Raw genomic sequence first — 16176 nt, 5'->3', positions numbered from 1 at the left:
CTCAAAAATAGAATATATTTTAGTTAAGGAATGAGTGCAAAGTAACTCCTACATAGGCCTACAAATTGAGTTTATTTAATTTTGACAGAATATAAATTGTTTTCATGTGAAGGTATCAGTAAATGTCAGTGTGTGCTGCAATGTTTGGAATATCTCCAGAAGGGCAGGTCCTTTTTCTCCCCCTCTCCACAAAGCTGAGCTATTCACTCTTGTTAACACACATGCACACAAGTGCACACACACACACACACACACACTTCCCCTTTCTCTCACACTCACTCACTCTCATAATCACACTCTCTCACACTCTCTCACAATCCTCATAATCGCACTCTGTCACATATTCTTTTGCATGTGTGTGCGCGTGCGCACACACACACACACACACACACACACAATCTCAAGCCATGGCTCAATCAGAGGAAGTTCCAGCAGCTTCTTGGAGGCAATAGGCAATGTTTCTTGGATGTTCTACCAATAGGGGCAGTAAAACATCCTCCTTTGTATTTTTTTTTGTCCTCGCTTTGTCCACAAATCTAGATGTTGGCGGAACTCTCGTTCATATCTGGCAAAACAATCGACTTAATGGTTGGAAGTCTGCTTTAATGAATTGGCAATGCAGCATTCTGAACTTGCACTTGCCAAAAGCTCCCTTAACTTCCCTGGTTTATGCGGAGAATGAAAATTGTGGCGCAGTTCATTATTTTTGAGGATTGTTGCACAATCTCTGGGAGGAATTAAAAGTAATAAAATTGGAAATATGAGAGATTCTGCAGATGCTGGCAATCCAGAGTAACACACACAAAATACAGGAGGAACTCAGTAGGTCAGGCAGCATATATGGAGAAGAATAAGCAGTCGACATTTTGGGCTTCAACCCTTCATCAGAGCTGGAAATGGAGGGAGAACACACTAGAATAAAGAAGGTGGAAGGAGGACTAGCTAGAAGATGATAGGGTGAAGCCAGTTGAGGGGGAAATAGATTGATGGGGAGATGAGATGAAGTGAGAAGCTGGGAGGTGATAGGTGGAAAAGGTAAAGGGTTGCAGAAGAAGGAACCTGATATAAGAGGAGAGTGGACCATGGAAGAAGGAATAAAATTGAATTTGGAAAAGAAATAAAATTGGGGTTGCTTTGTTCTGAACGATTCAAGTTAACATTCTGTCCCTGTAATTTTCCCTTATTACAATGAATGTGTTTTTAATGAAGCAGAATAATGGATGTGTTAAAGAAAATGTTTGTACTCAAATGTTTATTGCATATTCCGTACATCAAAGAAAGCTGGGTGGTAAGGTGAACACAGCATGTTAAATGTACCGTCCTGGAAACTTTACTCTGATTACCCACTTGCAGATCAACTTTTTACTTTCAGAGTTCTCCTTTATAGGATTTTTGTCCTGATTGTGTGCATTCATTGTGAGGCCCATTATTCAACTGTGGTATATTTACTTCTCTTGCTAAAAGCATCCAAAAACCTTCATTGTTTTTTTTTGTGTGATCTCATCCCAACCACAGTTAATGACGGTATCTATTGACGAAGAAGTTTGTGTAAATTACAATGGCTTTGTTTGATTTTTTAAATCCCATCGTCGCATAGTGAAGAGAACAGAACAGCGAGAGAAAAAAAACAGGCTGTTCTTTGGAACAGATCCCACTGAAGACAAGTCTGTTGTTTCAGCCATTTGGCCATTTGTCAGCAATTCTTTCGACTTCTCTCCTGTGCTGTTGCTTGGCAACATGGGCTGGAGCAGTGAAACCATGGCCAAAGCAATTCAGCGAGCAGATTGTTGGGTGATTTATTAGTGAGGCTGTGAGCTAGGCAGCTAACTGGAGCCTTAAGCAGGAGCAGAGGAAAACCAACAGCACTTGGATGCTGTTTTACAGACGGATCTCCACTGTTCAGTAATGTTGAGTAAATAATAAAGGTGTGATTATGTGGGGCAAGCACTAAATGTTCAAGTATAATTAGAGGTTATTTTGCGCCGCATTCAAATATAATTAGCCAAGGAAAATACAGTAGTGATCTAAAGCAGCAAGCATTTTTATATATTTTGAGTATATTTATTATATATATAATCTATTGAGATTGTGCCGAATTAAATAGAGAGCTTTGCCTTTGTAACAGTTCATGCCTCTATTTTTATTTATCGGACCACCTAATGCGTTTGTGATGTGGCTGAAACTGCAAACAACATGCAGCCATCTTACACTGTGATATCTGCAGTTAAAATATCAACATGCATTCTAAACACTTAGAAAATTTTGCCTTGGCAACAAAAGCAGACAGGATCATGAAGTAATAGCAGAAAATGCTGGAAGCTTCAATAAGCAAATCAGAATCTGCAGAAAGGGGAAAAGACCAGTTATTGTCTCAAGTTTACGACCCTTTATTCAAGATTGTTTAATGTCATTTCCAGTACACAAGTGTAAAGGAGAATGAAAGTTCTCTGATGAAAGGTCAAAGACTTGAAACAAACTTAGCACTTTCTTTTATATTTCACATTTTTCGCATTGCCTTCTAATTATTGAATTTCTGAAGTAATTTTCTGTGTTGAAATTATGCATTTATGAAATAATTTATAAAACAATAGGAGCTGGATAATAGTTGAAAAAAGAACAAAGATGTTTTTTTGTCTTTATTGCATCTCAAAATTATCAAAACCAAAAGCTCAAGCAGCTAATCATGTGGAGATAGAGTAAATTACAGACATTTTGTACACAGAGGGATCCCACAAACAACTCAAAGCTGAATGGATTATGAACTGGATTTTGCTGACGATTAAAAAGTTTGTCGTGCTCACCTTATTGTTGGAGACTTCCTGACCCACATCTGTAAAATGAAGTACAAAATTAATGATTATTCTTTTATCTTATATTTAAAATTTAATTAACCTCACAAACATTTAAATAAGGAAATATTGAAAAAAATACCCTCCTGTGATTAACTGCAAAGTTAATGGGGGAAGATCTTTGGAAAATGTAAAAGCACATTAATCCTTCCAGTTCTTGCTGCCTTGTTACTGAAGATATACGATAATTATTCTTAAAAGCTGCTTGTCAATCTTAGGAGCACTGTTCATTTTACCAGCATATTTTGTACTGTAGGTCAGCAGCATAAAATTAATTTTGCAAAAATGTTGCTTTAGTGTGTAATTTTCTACTTAAAACAAAAATGGGCAACTACATCATTTAAGTTCCTTTTGCATTCTTGGGCATTATTGATTTGAAATACAGTTATCTAAATGGGGAATGAAAGTAATCTTGTGAAAATCTCATTGGCATTAACCTGAATAATAAATGCTGTGCATTTAGGTATGCGGTGAAAATAAAGATCAATTTCAAGAGGAAAAATAACACATTCTACAGTTACCAATTAATCAACAATAACAAAAAGTATTATTTTATATTTATGTTAATTAAGCAACTTTCATGCATTGAATTACTCATGAACTGTATTTCCTGTTGTGTAGTAGCACTCTGCAGCTGCCAACTCCTGAAACAGCTATTTGTTGTATTATTTTTGACATACTAAATATGTATTACCTCCATTACTGCAGACTAGTGACAGAGAGCTTTGTATTAATCACAGTCTGACATTGAATAACCATACCTTATAATAAAAATTGCCTTATAAATATAATTGTGTGCACAATATCATTTGGTGCTGCACTTGGATTAGTAAAGTAGTTATCCAAACTTTACTGAGGCCTTTAACTCTGACAGAGTGCATAAAGGACAAAGCTATGAATGTTATTGCATGCTGAAAATGCTACTGTAGGGGTAAAACTTTAAATTTCAGCTTTCAATTCACAATTAATAGCTTATTTTATAGTATAGTTTACCAAGATCATAATTAAAGTACAATATAGTTCCTGCATCATGAATATTCTGTTTGTGTGTTGGGAGTAAAATTTAGTATTTAACAGACTATAAAGAAAATTTATTTTACATTAATTGACATAATGACTTTCATATAAAATATGTCAGTGATACATAATAATTTCTGAAGTGGAGTTCCGTAGTGATGAACATTGTGCATAGTTGTCCTTACAGCCATAAGCAGACATTCACGTGAGCTTCTTCAGATACAATACAGGAGACTTAAAGAAGGGCGGCTTGAAAGACTCGCTGCATGAGTTCTTCTGAAAAGCCGTGTACAGTATCTTGTTTCTGCAATTATAATAGGTAGTGTTATTGCCTTGATTACAGCTTTAACAGTTCGCAAACAAAGATTTTACTTTGAAAATATGAATGTCATTAGATGAGGTAAGTATGAAGAGATGCATTTAAAAAAACTCAAAAGCTTTTTTGTTACTTCCATTTGCTCCTCTTCTCAAGGTAGAAAAGGATATGGCGCTTTGGCCTGACTTTCAGGTTGACAGAGTAGTAAAAAAGAATTTGTGCCATGCAAGTACTTCCACAATCTCAAAAGATCCCAAAATGCTTCACATTCCATTAAATATACTTATAAAAATTGTCACTGTTATACAGTGGGAAATGCAAAAGCCAATTGGTGCATAGTGAGATCCCACAAAAAACATTGGTTAGTTTTTATTACTGATGATGGTTAAGAAAGAAATATTGCCCAGAGTGGAAGGCACACTCCCTGTCATGGGATTATTTAATTTTGTCTGACAGAGTCAACTGGGCTTCTGTTGTCCCATCCAAATGACTGCCCTTCAAAAGTACCACATCTCCTCAGTAGATGAGAGCTTACTGTTTTGTTTTCAGATTTAATATTACAGATGTATGTCATGCAATGTGTTGTTTTGTGGCATCAATATATTGCAATTTTAACACCTATATATGCCAATAAAAATAAATAAATGCATATAAACAAATTAAATTAAGTAATTAGTACAAAAAGAGAGCAATAAAAAAATATTTAGGTAGTGTACGTGGGTTCATTGTCCATTCAGAAATATGACGGCAGAGGGGAAGAAGCTGTTCCTGAAACATTGAGTGCATGTCTTCAGGCTCCTGCGGAATTCTCTGCCACAGGAAACAGTTGAGGCCAGTTCATTGGCTATATTTAAAAGGGAGTGAGATATGGCCCTTGTGGCTAAAGGGATTGGGGGTATGGAGGGAAGGCTGGTACAGGGTTCTGAGTTGGATGATCAGCCATGATCATACTGAATGGCGATGCAGGCTCGAAGGGCCGAATGGCCTACTCCTGCACCTATTTTCTATGTTTCCTGTACAGCCACCTTGATGGTCGCAACGAGAAGAGGGTATGTCTTGGGTAATCGGATGCTACTTTTTGAGCATCTCCTTTTTGAAGATGTCCTCAGTGCTGAGGTATTTGAAGATGTTGATGCTGAGTGCGGGTTAACCTTTTACTATGATAAAAGGCATTTAGTATCTTCAGCCAGATTTACCCAGTGGAGATCCATGCAGGATCTTAGGGAATCATTCTGTAGTTTTACTTGTTCTTTAGAGGTGTTAGTGTGAATGTCACACCACCCTCATTCGGAAATGGTCACTGTTGAGTTGTATGCATGCGGGTTTCATCGTTTGGACTTGTAAATTTGCCTCTGAGCCATGAGTGGAACCATGCTGCTCACTTCTGTTTGCCTTTTTGCCACAGTCATAGAGCACTACAACACAGAAACAGGGCCTTTGGCCTATCTGGTCCATACTGAACTATTAATCTGCCTAGTCCCATTGACCTGCACCTGGACTATAGCCCTCTGTACCCCTCCCATCCATGCACCCATCTAAATTTCTCTTAAATGTTGAAATGGAACCCACATCCACCACTTCCACTGGCAGCTCATTCCACACTCTCACCACCCTTTCGATGGAATGAATACCAAAATTGTTCACTTCAAAAATTGAATATGAATCATTATTTCAGGCATTCAGTCATCAGTTTTCTTGAATGGCAGTGAACATCATTAATCTGCAAAAAAAGAGTCAGTTCTGCAAGCATTATTTTCACGTTTAAATTTTCTTATTTAATTGTCAAAATAATTGATTTGGTCATATCCATTCTGAAAACTGATGCTAAATTCACACTAAACTTAATGCCCATTTATCCCTGACTAAAAAGTCAAACCTTTCAGCCAAGCAGCTTTCTGCTTGCTAGTTAACCGCTGGTTAATTAGATTACAACATAGTACTTGCTAAAAACAATTTGACAACATTGTTGCTTTGGTGAGATGTTACTCTGTTGCTTGGAATATATACTGCAAATAATTCTATGCTGTTGGAAACCATTGATCCATGCCAGGTTTTATGTCTGACCGGAGACGAGAGCGTCTAGCAAAGGGATCACATGTAAACCATCCCCTTTGTAGTGTAAGACCAGAGTGACAAGGTACTTCTCGCTTGTATGCTCTCCCTCTGCCACTTACTGACGGCACACTGACATTACCAGAGACAGAAGAGGAATAAAAAGGTCCTTCGCTCTTTCCTTTTTTGTTGCTTTAATTGTCATGGATTGCTGGAGTCAAGCCAAGCCCTGAAGTGCAAGCCTTTGCTGTGCTGAGCTCTGAGCTGTGTGTGTGTGTTGTCTGTATTATGTAGGGTGCCTCCAGTCTGAGTGATCAGTGGCTCGTAAAGAAAAAAGGAGCTGTGTGCAGTACACATTTCCGCCATCTTCCTTGCCTTCCCCTAGTGAATTTCTGCTTTCTCCCTCGTTGTCGAGCCAAAGCCGAGCTCTGTTTCCCTGTCTCCCCTGTTGACCCCCTTGTTCTGTCCCCACAGAAACGCTTCATCAAAGGACTGAGGCAGTACGGCAAGAACTTCTTCAGAATTCGCAAAGAGTTGCTACCAAATAAGGAGACGGTGAGTGTTTTTTTTCATTATCTGTCTGTTTAATTGATCTGTGTTGGTTTCTGGTAATCTGCTGTTCGATTGGTTGTTTTCCCCCCACTGATGTGCTTTCAAAACTTGTGGCGATCGGAAGGGACGCAGCTTATCAGCAGAAGTGATTTGAAGTTGCAGTTTTATATTCTTCATTTGTATTTCTGGTCGTCTGGAAGATTCCGTTAGTACCTCGCAGGTGCCATTTCTTCTTATAGTGGCAAAGAATTGTTGAAATGTACCTCCCTATTGCAGCCGCGGGAAGATTTTCTCGTTAAAACTGCGGTGCAAAGTACAGTATTTAAGCTGCAAACAGTTTCATTTACTGCCGTTAGTTTTTTTTTCATCGTCGTCCCCTTCCCCAACCCCCGCCTCTGCTTGTGTACTATTGTGTTTTTCTTTCCGTCAGAGACTGGTGTACAAACTCGACCTTCCCGCAGCTCATCTTCCACCCTCTCCAAAACGTCCCTTTTCTTCTCTGTTTTGTTCAATCTTCAGGCAGTCTCGCTGATGGCTTCATGTCAGATACACTATCTTAACTTCTGACAAGCCAACCAGCTAATCATTCGCAGCTTGTGGTGGCTTTGAATGAGCAAAGGGATGGGGGGGGGGGTAGTAGTTGAGGGTTAAAGGTCGACGCCTCTTGTTTATAGTGTGAAGTAAATCAGGCATCAAACAAGTGGTCGTTTGCTTTAAGGCAATTATGCCAGGAGAAAGGTTCCTGGTGGGTAACATGCATAAACAGGTTTTGTATTCCGCCACCTTTGTTCTCAATTGTGCATGAAATCAAACAAACCCACTTATGAACGTCTCCCTTGTTGGGTTCTGAGCTGTGTAAATGTTTTTATGTTCAACGTCAAGGGTTCCCATTGACTCTCAGATTTGCATTTTCCATTTGTGCAACCTACTAGCACCTCGCAGTTTATGCATGTTTGAAGCAATGTTTTTCCTGTGCTATAATCAAACTCCCTACAGTCACATTTTTTAAAAATAGTTCTTAAACCATTTATTCAGTTAGTTTAGCAGTTAACCCTTAAAGAGAAGAATATCCCCAGGAGGGGTCAAGGGTTAAAATAAGATTGAAATATGGAATAAATTTAATGGTCTGGTGGATCTTTGTACTCTATGATTAATGCTTCTGGTCATGTTGTAATAATTCGTGGAAGGCAACACAGTGACCTGTTTACCGTTTCTTCTTTACAAGTGAAAATGTCAGGTTGATTTAAAGAATTTTTTTAAATTGCTTGATAATCCTTTTTGAGCATTTCCCTCAGGCCTCATGGTGAGTACAAGGGTCATTGGCAGCTCCAGCACTGAAAACACCAAATATCTCTGACCTCTAAACGTCAATTGATGCATCAAAAAGATTTTTAGAAAACTTCTGTTTCCTCTGTTTTTTTCCCCTTTTTTCTTCATCTCCAATTCCGGTAGCCGCAGCTTTCTGAGGTTTCATTCTGTCTGACCAGCCTTAGTTTCTTATTGAGGCATTGGGCTGGAAACACATCTGTACAAAAGGATGATGCTGTTTATTTTTTAGAAGTAAATTATCCATCTGCTTTGCTGAAAACTTTTGGCAATAGTCTTTGATCTTTTGTAACAAATTGATCATTATAAAAGATATGGAAAACAAGTTTTTCAGTGTACCTCAGTACGTGTGCTAGTAATAAACCAATCTACCAATTTACACTTGAGTAACACACACAAAATGCTGGAGGAACTCAGCAAATCAGGCAGCATCTATGGGGGGGAATAAACAGTCAATGTTTTAAGTTGAGACCCTTTATCAGGACTGGAAAGGTAGGGGGAAGAAGCCAGAATAAGAAAATGGTTTGAGAGGAAGGAGTACAAGCTGGCAGTTGATAAGTTAAACCAGGTGAGGGGGAGGTGGGTGAGTGAGAAAGGGTTTGAAGTGACAAGCTAAGAAGTAGTAGGTGGGAGATGTAAAGGGCTGAAAAAATAGTAACCTGATAGAAGACAAGAGTGGACCAAGGAAGGAAAAGGGGGCTTTATGTTTATGTTTGATGATTTTTTTTTGTGTATCTTTTTAAAGTCAAGGTCAAATATTGTTCCTTCTTTAACTAGCATATTTAATCTTAAGCAAGCAGATAAAAATAATTAAAATGAAGTTATGAAAATACTCGGTTATTCAGGCAGCAATAGTGAATAGAGTAACGTTTATCGTGCTAGGTCATTAGATCCAACCTGAAATATCTGCCCTGATTCTGTCTCTGCAGATAGTACCTAGTCTGCTGAGTATTTCCAGCAATTTTTTCAGATTTGCGGCATCTTAAGTATTATCTTCTGTGATTTTTGTATCAAATAAAATGGCGAGCCCTTGTTGATTGATATTGCATCTGTGTCTGTGTTCTGTGAACACAATTTAGAGCAGGTCTATCAGCAGCACACAGTCTGGGAACTGCATGCATAACACCACTGAAACTGTTCATGTTTGTGTTAAGTGAAGTAAACGATTATTCATTTCATATCACAGATCCTGCAGCCTCCCTATTTCTCTCCTCCCCACCCAATTATATATTTAACTGAATTTAGCTGGTGAATAAATAATACTTGCTGGTGTTAGACAGTAAGTGCAAAGACTTGAGAGCTATAAATTGAAAACTGGAGTTGAGGGGCAGAGCCGTGAGGGGTTGTCAAATGGGAACCACCTGCCAAATTTCAAAGTTCAAAAGTAAATTTATTATCAAAGTCCATGTATGTCACCGTATACTACCCTCAGATTCATTTTATAACCATATAACAGTTACAGCACGGAAACAGGCCATTCCAGCCCTTCTAGTCCGTGCCAAACTCTTACTCTGACCTAGTCCCACCGACCTACACTCATTTTCTTATGGGTATTCACAGCAAGTACGAAGAAACATAATAAAATCATTGAAAACCTGCACACAACAAGACGGACAAATATCCAATGTGTAAAAGGCAATAAACTCTGTACATATGTACAAAAAGAAAAAATTCAAACAAAATAATAATAAATAAATAAGCAGTAATTATCGATAACTGGAGATGGAAGAGTCCTTGAAAGTGAGTCCATATGTTGTGGGAACATTTTAGTGATAGGGTGAGTGAAGTTATCCACTCTGGTTCAACAGCTTGATGGTTGAGGGTAGTAACTGTTCTTGAAGCTCGTGGTGTGGGTCCTGAGGCTCCTGTACTTCCTTCCTGATGTTTATATTGATATGAAGCACGTTTTGATGAAAAAAAGTGATGCCCATGTAAGTGAGTAGAGATGTTTTCCTAATTTTTCTGAGAACAGGAAATCCGTAAGACATAGGAGCAGATTTGTACCTTTCGGCCCATCGAGTCTGCTCCACCATTCTGTCTCCTTTAATCCCATTCTCCTTCCTTCTCCCCATAACCTTTCACACCCTTACTAATCAAGAACCTATCAACCTCCGCTTTAGATATATATTATCCAGTGACTTGACCTCCACAACTGTCTGTGGCAATGAATTCCACAAGTTCAACACCCTCTGGCTAAAGAAGTTCCTTCTCTTCTCAGCTCTAAATGGATGTCTCTCTGTTCTGAGGCTGTGTCGTCTGGACCTATAGTCCCCAACTATAGGAAACGTCCTCCCCACATCCACTCTGTCTTGGCTTTTCAATATTCAATAGGTTTCAATGAAATCCTGCCTCATTCTTCTATACTCCAGTGAGTACTGTCCCAGAGACAACAAACCCTCCTCATTAATTAACCCTTTCATTCCCCAGATCATTGTCATGAAGCTCTGCTCGACTGTCTTCTTAGATAAGGGGCCCAAAACTGCTCACCGTATTCCAAGTGTGGTCTGATCAATGCCTTATACAGCCTCAGCATTACATCGTTACTTTAATATTCCAGCACTCTCGAAATGAATAATTCCTTCCATTCATCCTGACTAAAACTATTTTTCAAGTGTATGTCAATCAAGTGGTCCTGCCTTTGGTCATTGCTCATTATTCTTCACCATCTGACTTGTGCAGTAAAATGTACAGAACAACAATTACTGGCCAATACCCATTTGTCAGGGAAACAGGGTGCACTTTTGCATTCAGTTGTTTCAAGTGGATCACATTTCCTTAAGAACCACCTTCTGGGAGGTGCAATCCTTAATCCATGTACCATAAACTACATAGCTGTTAATGCTATACATATTAACGAACAAAGTGTATAATATTAAATATTAAAGTTAAATTTCATAATTATATGATATTAGATTTTGAAATTTGCAAAAATGAAATGTAATATTGGATTTCATGCCGTTAATGTTTAGTGATCCTGTAAGTACATCTGCTTAATAGCTTATTTTTCTTTCTTCCATTTTCTGTCGATTTTCCTGAGGATGGAGAGATGCAAAATCTTCAGATCTGTTGCAAAGTCTGACAATTTTTTTCGCCTTTCTGACATGAAATTTGTTTAGAAAATTGAAGGCTGTATGGTATCTACCCATTTGGGCTGTTACAGAAGGATCTGACCTGCCGTGGCCATTGTACAAGCTTTCCCCCTCCATTACGCACCACACACCATACTCACCCACCCACACCGGCTCTGTTTCCCCAAAGGCTTTATGTTACACAATGAGAATTTTGTCCCCACTACAGTAATCCCTTCTTCATTTTTAAGAACGATGGATAACGTAGCTTATTCTTCATAGAAACTGTTCAATTTATCTATAATTATAGCTTTATCAAATATGTAACTAATGAATGACAAGCTCGGAAAGGGAAAACTAGAAGCCTAAATGGGAACAGAAGCAGACAATGAAATAAGCAGAGAGAGATATTCTTCCTATTAAATCACCCTTATTTAAAGTAACTGCAGGACCAGTTACTATGTTTCATTGACAGCCAGAATCAGGTTTATTATCACTGACCTACGTTGTTTTGTGTTAGTAGTACAGCGTAATACATAAAAAATACTGTAAGTTACCATTAGAAATATTTTTTTAAAAATCAGTGCAAAAAGAGAGCAAAATGTGAGGCATTGTTCATGAGTTCATGGACCATTCAGAAATCTGATGGCTTAGGGAATGAAGTTGTTCCTAAAACGTTGAGTGTGTGCTTTCAGGCACCTGTACCTCCTTCCTTGGTAGCAATGAGAAGAGGGTCTTAATGATGGATGCTGCCTTCTTGAGGCATTGCCTTTTGAAGATGTCCTCGGTAGTGGGGAGGCAAATGCCCATGATGGAACTGGCTCAGTTAACAACCCCCTGCAGCTTTTTTCCTGTCCTGTGCATTGGTGGCTCCATACCAGATGATGATACAACCAGTCAGAATGCTCTCCATGGTACATTGGTAGAAATTTGCATGATTCTTTAGTGGTGATGTAGCAATTATTTTCAAACACCTAATGAAATATAGCCACTAGTGTGCCTTCTTTCTAATTGTATCAATATGTTGGGCCCAGGATAGATCCTCTGAGATGTTGCCACCAAGGGAATTGAAATTGCTCACACTTCCGACTGCTGACCCCTTACTGAGAACTAGTGTGTGTTCTCCTGACTTCCCCTTCCTGAAGTCCAGAATCAATTCCTTGCTTTTACCGACATTGAATGATGGTGGCCACTTTATAACATCTTATTAAACAGAAATGTTTTACCTTTGGTTAAAAAAATGTAAGTGGAATGTTAACCTGGAATAATTGGCCTGGCTTATCATTGGACAGGTTAGACTTGCATCCTCTGGAATATAGAAGGACGAGAGGGAAGATGATTGAAACCCTGAATGTTACTGACAAGGCATTTGTAGAGAGCATACTTCCTCTTATGGAAGAATCTTAAGCAAGGTGTCACTGTTTAAAAATAATCAAAGCAATAGATTCTGTTCCTGTCATGAACATACAAATTAGGAGAAGGAAAAGTCATTTGGCACCATTAAATAAGATTTGGAAATTCAGAGCAACTTTCACAAAATACTTGAGGAACCCAGCAGCCGCCTGTGTTAAAAATAATAAGCCACCTATTTAAAGTCAAGTTGAGGCGAAATTCTGTCCATGAGAGCATCAAGAGTCTTTGAAGCACTCTTCCTCAATTTCAATGGTAGCAGAATTTGTATATTTTTAAGACAAGAGGTAGATAAATAGTTGATAAGTAAAGAGGTTAAAAGTTATCACAAATGTATGGCAATATGGAGCTGAGGCAGTCAAATCAACCGTGATCTTATTAGGGCCAAGTGAGTTTTTCTGGCTCCTAATTTGTCCATTCATAGTGTCAAAAATAGAATATGAATGTGATGATGAGAATTCAAATCGTTTTATTCTGTTTGTTAAAAGATTTTACTGGATAATGTAGTGTACTTGACCTTTATATTTTAATCTTTCATCATTTATATATGGAAAATCATGAGTAATTATAGTCTTAAAATGTACAGGGGTGATGATGAGGTGTTAGAATAAGGGGGCTAACATAACAAGGACATGAAGTCATAATCCAAAATCCATTTTAATGCCTTGTTGTCAACCCATCTTTCAATTCTACATAATTCCTTAGTAAATTTCAAAATGCAGCACCACCTCTGGCAGGAGGGTTTAATGACAGTGTGAAAGGGTTACTTCAGGAGTTTATAGTTGTGTTCATGATTACAATATAATCATTTACAGTGGAGAAAAATAGTTGTAAAGAGCATAAAGGTACAAATAATAGTTTCTAATTTATTATTCAAACATAATACCCTGCAATTAGCAGTATTAATTACAGCAGATTGTCAGCTTTGTACGTCTGAACAATAAAACTGAGCACTTAAATTAAGAAAGTTAAAAATTGATGTCACTGACCCACTGCTCCACAAGGCTACAAATGTAGAATTATTGGTATGGTTAAAAATTCAGATTTTTTTTTGCTGTAGTAACTGTTGTGAATGCAATGCCTTTGTAAATTAGATGTATCTCAACTTTTAATGCTATGCTAAGTCTATAAGAGCAACATTCTAGCCTGAGAAACTTTCATTTAATTTGAATTCACATGCGTTAATTTAAAATTCTGTGTTACCATTCCATTTTAATCAAGGTTCTAATTTTCCTCTAAAAGAAATGGTCCATGAACCAATAAACACCACCTCAATATTTTGCTCTCTTTTTTACACTTCTTTAAAATAGATACTTGTTATTGTTGTCTTCTTCTTTTTCTTAAGCTTATCACCCCTACTGGGGCATATGCTGCCAACAGCAGATCACCAGAGTCCTCTAACCTGGGCCAGTCTTTCTCATTGTCCCCAGGCGTAGCCATCTTAAGATTCTTCCTCTCCCAGGGATGAGGACTTTGCAGTTTCTGTTGGCATTTCTGCAGCTCTGGGCTTTTACAGGGTGGGTGTGCTAGCCCCATGCTCAACCCCCCTCCTTTCGCAGCAAGGCTTGGGACCATCCATTGTGGAGTTCTTTCTTACTGTAATTTTTAATATATTACACTATACTGCTGCATTACAACAAATTTCATCACGTGTCAGTGATGATAAACCTGATACTGATTCTGAAGTGTTTAAGAAGAACTGAGCCTCTTTACTTCCTGTTTTGTTGGCCATCAGCAATGTTCTATCTATTTTCTGCTCACCTAGCTTGTTGACATTGCTCTTGCTAGAACCTTTAGTTACCTAAGGAAGGTTCCAGACAGTTGCATGCCAACAAAGGCTTCTGCACAGCTTTACGATGAATGTTTTGCTAATAACTGGAAATTATGGAGCATAGTAGCGTAACATTGGCGCCATGCTATTACAGCTTGGGCGTTCCGGGGTTCAATTCCAGTGCCATCTGTAAAGAGTTTGTACATTCTCCCCATGAACCTCGTGAGTTTCCTCCCACAGACCAAAGACATACAGGTTGGTAGGTTAATTGGTCATTGTAAATTGTCCCGTGCTGAGACTGGGGTTAAAATAGGTGGTATGCTGGGTGGCACAGGTCATTGGGCTGAAAGGCCAGTTCCACACTGAATCTCTAAATAATAATTTTTTAAAAATAATAAATCGATAGGTAAATAAATATTCAATGCAGTAGAGAAACCTCATTATATATTAATCCACGAGCAGTGTCACAAGCGTTCAATATGTGTTAACTTGAAATGATAAGCATGGCAAGTCCATTTTATTCCGTGGGCAGATAATTGATTTTTACCTGTGAGCATTGTATTACAATTTTTACTGTAACATTGATATGAAAAACATTTATTTTAATGTCTGTTTCTGTTACCATGGTGCTTGACAAGGTCGATACATGGATATATAAACTAAATAGCAATTCAATAGTTTCCATCATGTACAACAGTGTAATTTTGGTTCTGGTTTTCTGAGCTTGATCGATTGATTATTCATTAATTTTTCTCTCACAACAGATGAAATTTGTTTCATCATGTAATTTCTAACTTTTCTCATAAATATTGTAGTGTTTGAGCTTGAAACTGTTGCTTTATTATTTTGAAGCTTTTATTTGCAACAGTGCATTCAGAACCCAACCTAGTGACATTCCATCCAGATAAACTACAAGGGCTTGAGCAACACATGCAAAATGCTGGAGGGACTTGGCAGGTCAGGTATGGAAATGAATAAACAGGCTATGTTTCAGGCCCAGACCCTTCATCAGGACTGGAAAGGAAAAGGGAAGAAGCCAGAATAAAGCCATTAAGAAGTTAGAAGCTTTTAGCTTCTTCTCCATTCCTTTCCATTCCTGATGAAGGGTCTCGTCCTGAAACGTTGATTGTTTATTAATTTCCATAAATGCTGCCTGACCTGCTGAGTACCCCCAGCAGTTTGCGTGTGTTGTTCTGGGCTTATAAATTGAAGTGTCTTATCCTGGACCTTTCCTGCATAAAGTAGATTATGCTACTAAAATTCATTATAATGCAAACAAACAAAATGAGTGACCGACTTCCCAAATCATTTTTTTTTTGTACTGTCATCACAAAGAGAAAATCTGCCCATAATGTTAAAAGCAGACACAGCAATTGAAGCAGTAACATTATTGTCTTTCACTGCCTAATATCGAGATAGGCTGAGTATGAAAACAACAGCAGATATTTTTTACTATAAGTTTGTATAAAATATATTTTTTGTAGTTTAATATGTTGCAATGAACAAGGGTGAAGCTGGTTGTGTTGCATTCCCATTAATTTCTCTTCCATTGGCATGTTTTGGCTATCTTCATTCCACATATACACAGATATTTATTTGCATATATTGAGATGGGAAGAAATGAGATTCTACAGGTGCTGGAAATCCACACACAAAATGGTGGATGGAGGAACTCAGGCAGTCAGGCAGCATCTATAGAGAGGAATAAACAGTGGAAATTTTGTATTGAGACCCTTCATTGGGCCAGTTATGATAAATGGTCTCGGCCCACATCATTCACTCTTTATTCCTTTCCTTAGATGCTGCCTGACCTGT

The 16176-nt window shown here is 38.1% G+C and overlaps 1 protein-coding gene across 8 annotated transcripts in view; it reads left to right on the top strand.

The window, feature by feature from the left end:
* Nucleotides 1-16176, top strand: part of rerea (arginine-glutamic acid dipeptide (RE) repeats a) — a 655730-nt gene that overhangs the window by 516253 nt on the left and 123301 nt on the right. For 7 of the 8 annotated variants that reach the window (XM_072245215.1, XM_072245214.1, XM_072245212.1 and 4 more), the window contains one exon: nt 6709-6789. In XM_072245215.1, the coding sequence (XP_072101316.1) occupies nt 6709-6789 (81 nt within the window). Of the gene's footprint in view, nt 1-6387; nt 6401-6708; nt 6790-16176 lie in introns of those variants that run through there. The other variant, XM_072245219.1, reaches the window with a different exon arrangement.

The sequence above is a fragment of the Mobula birostris genome, chromosome 27 (assembly GCF_030028105.1).
Source record: "Mobula birostris isolate sMobBir1 chromosome 27, sMobBir1.hap1, whole genome shotgun sequence".
NCBI classification, from domain to species: domain Eukaryota; kingdom Metazoa; phylum Chordata; class Chondrichthyes; order Myliobatiformes; family Myliobatidae; genus Mobula; species Mobula birostris.
This window is presented reverse-complemented; position numbering and strand designations above follow the sequence as displayed.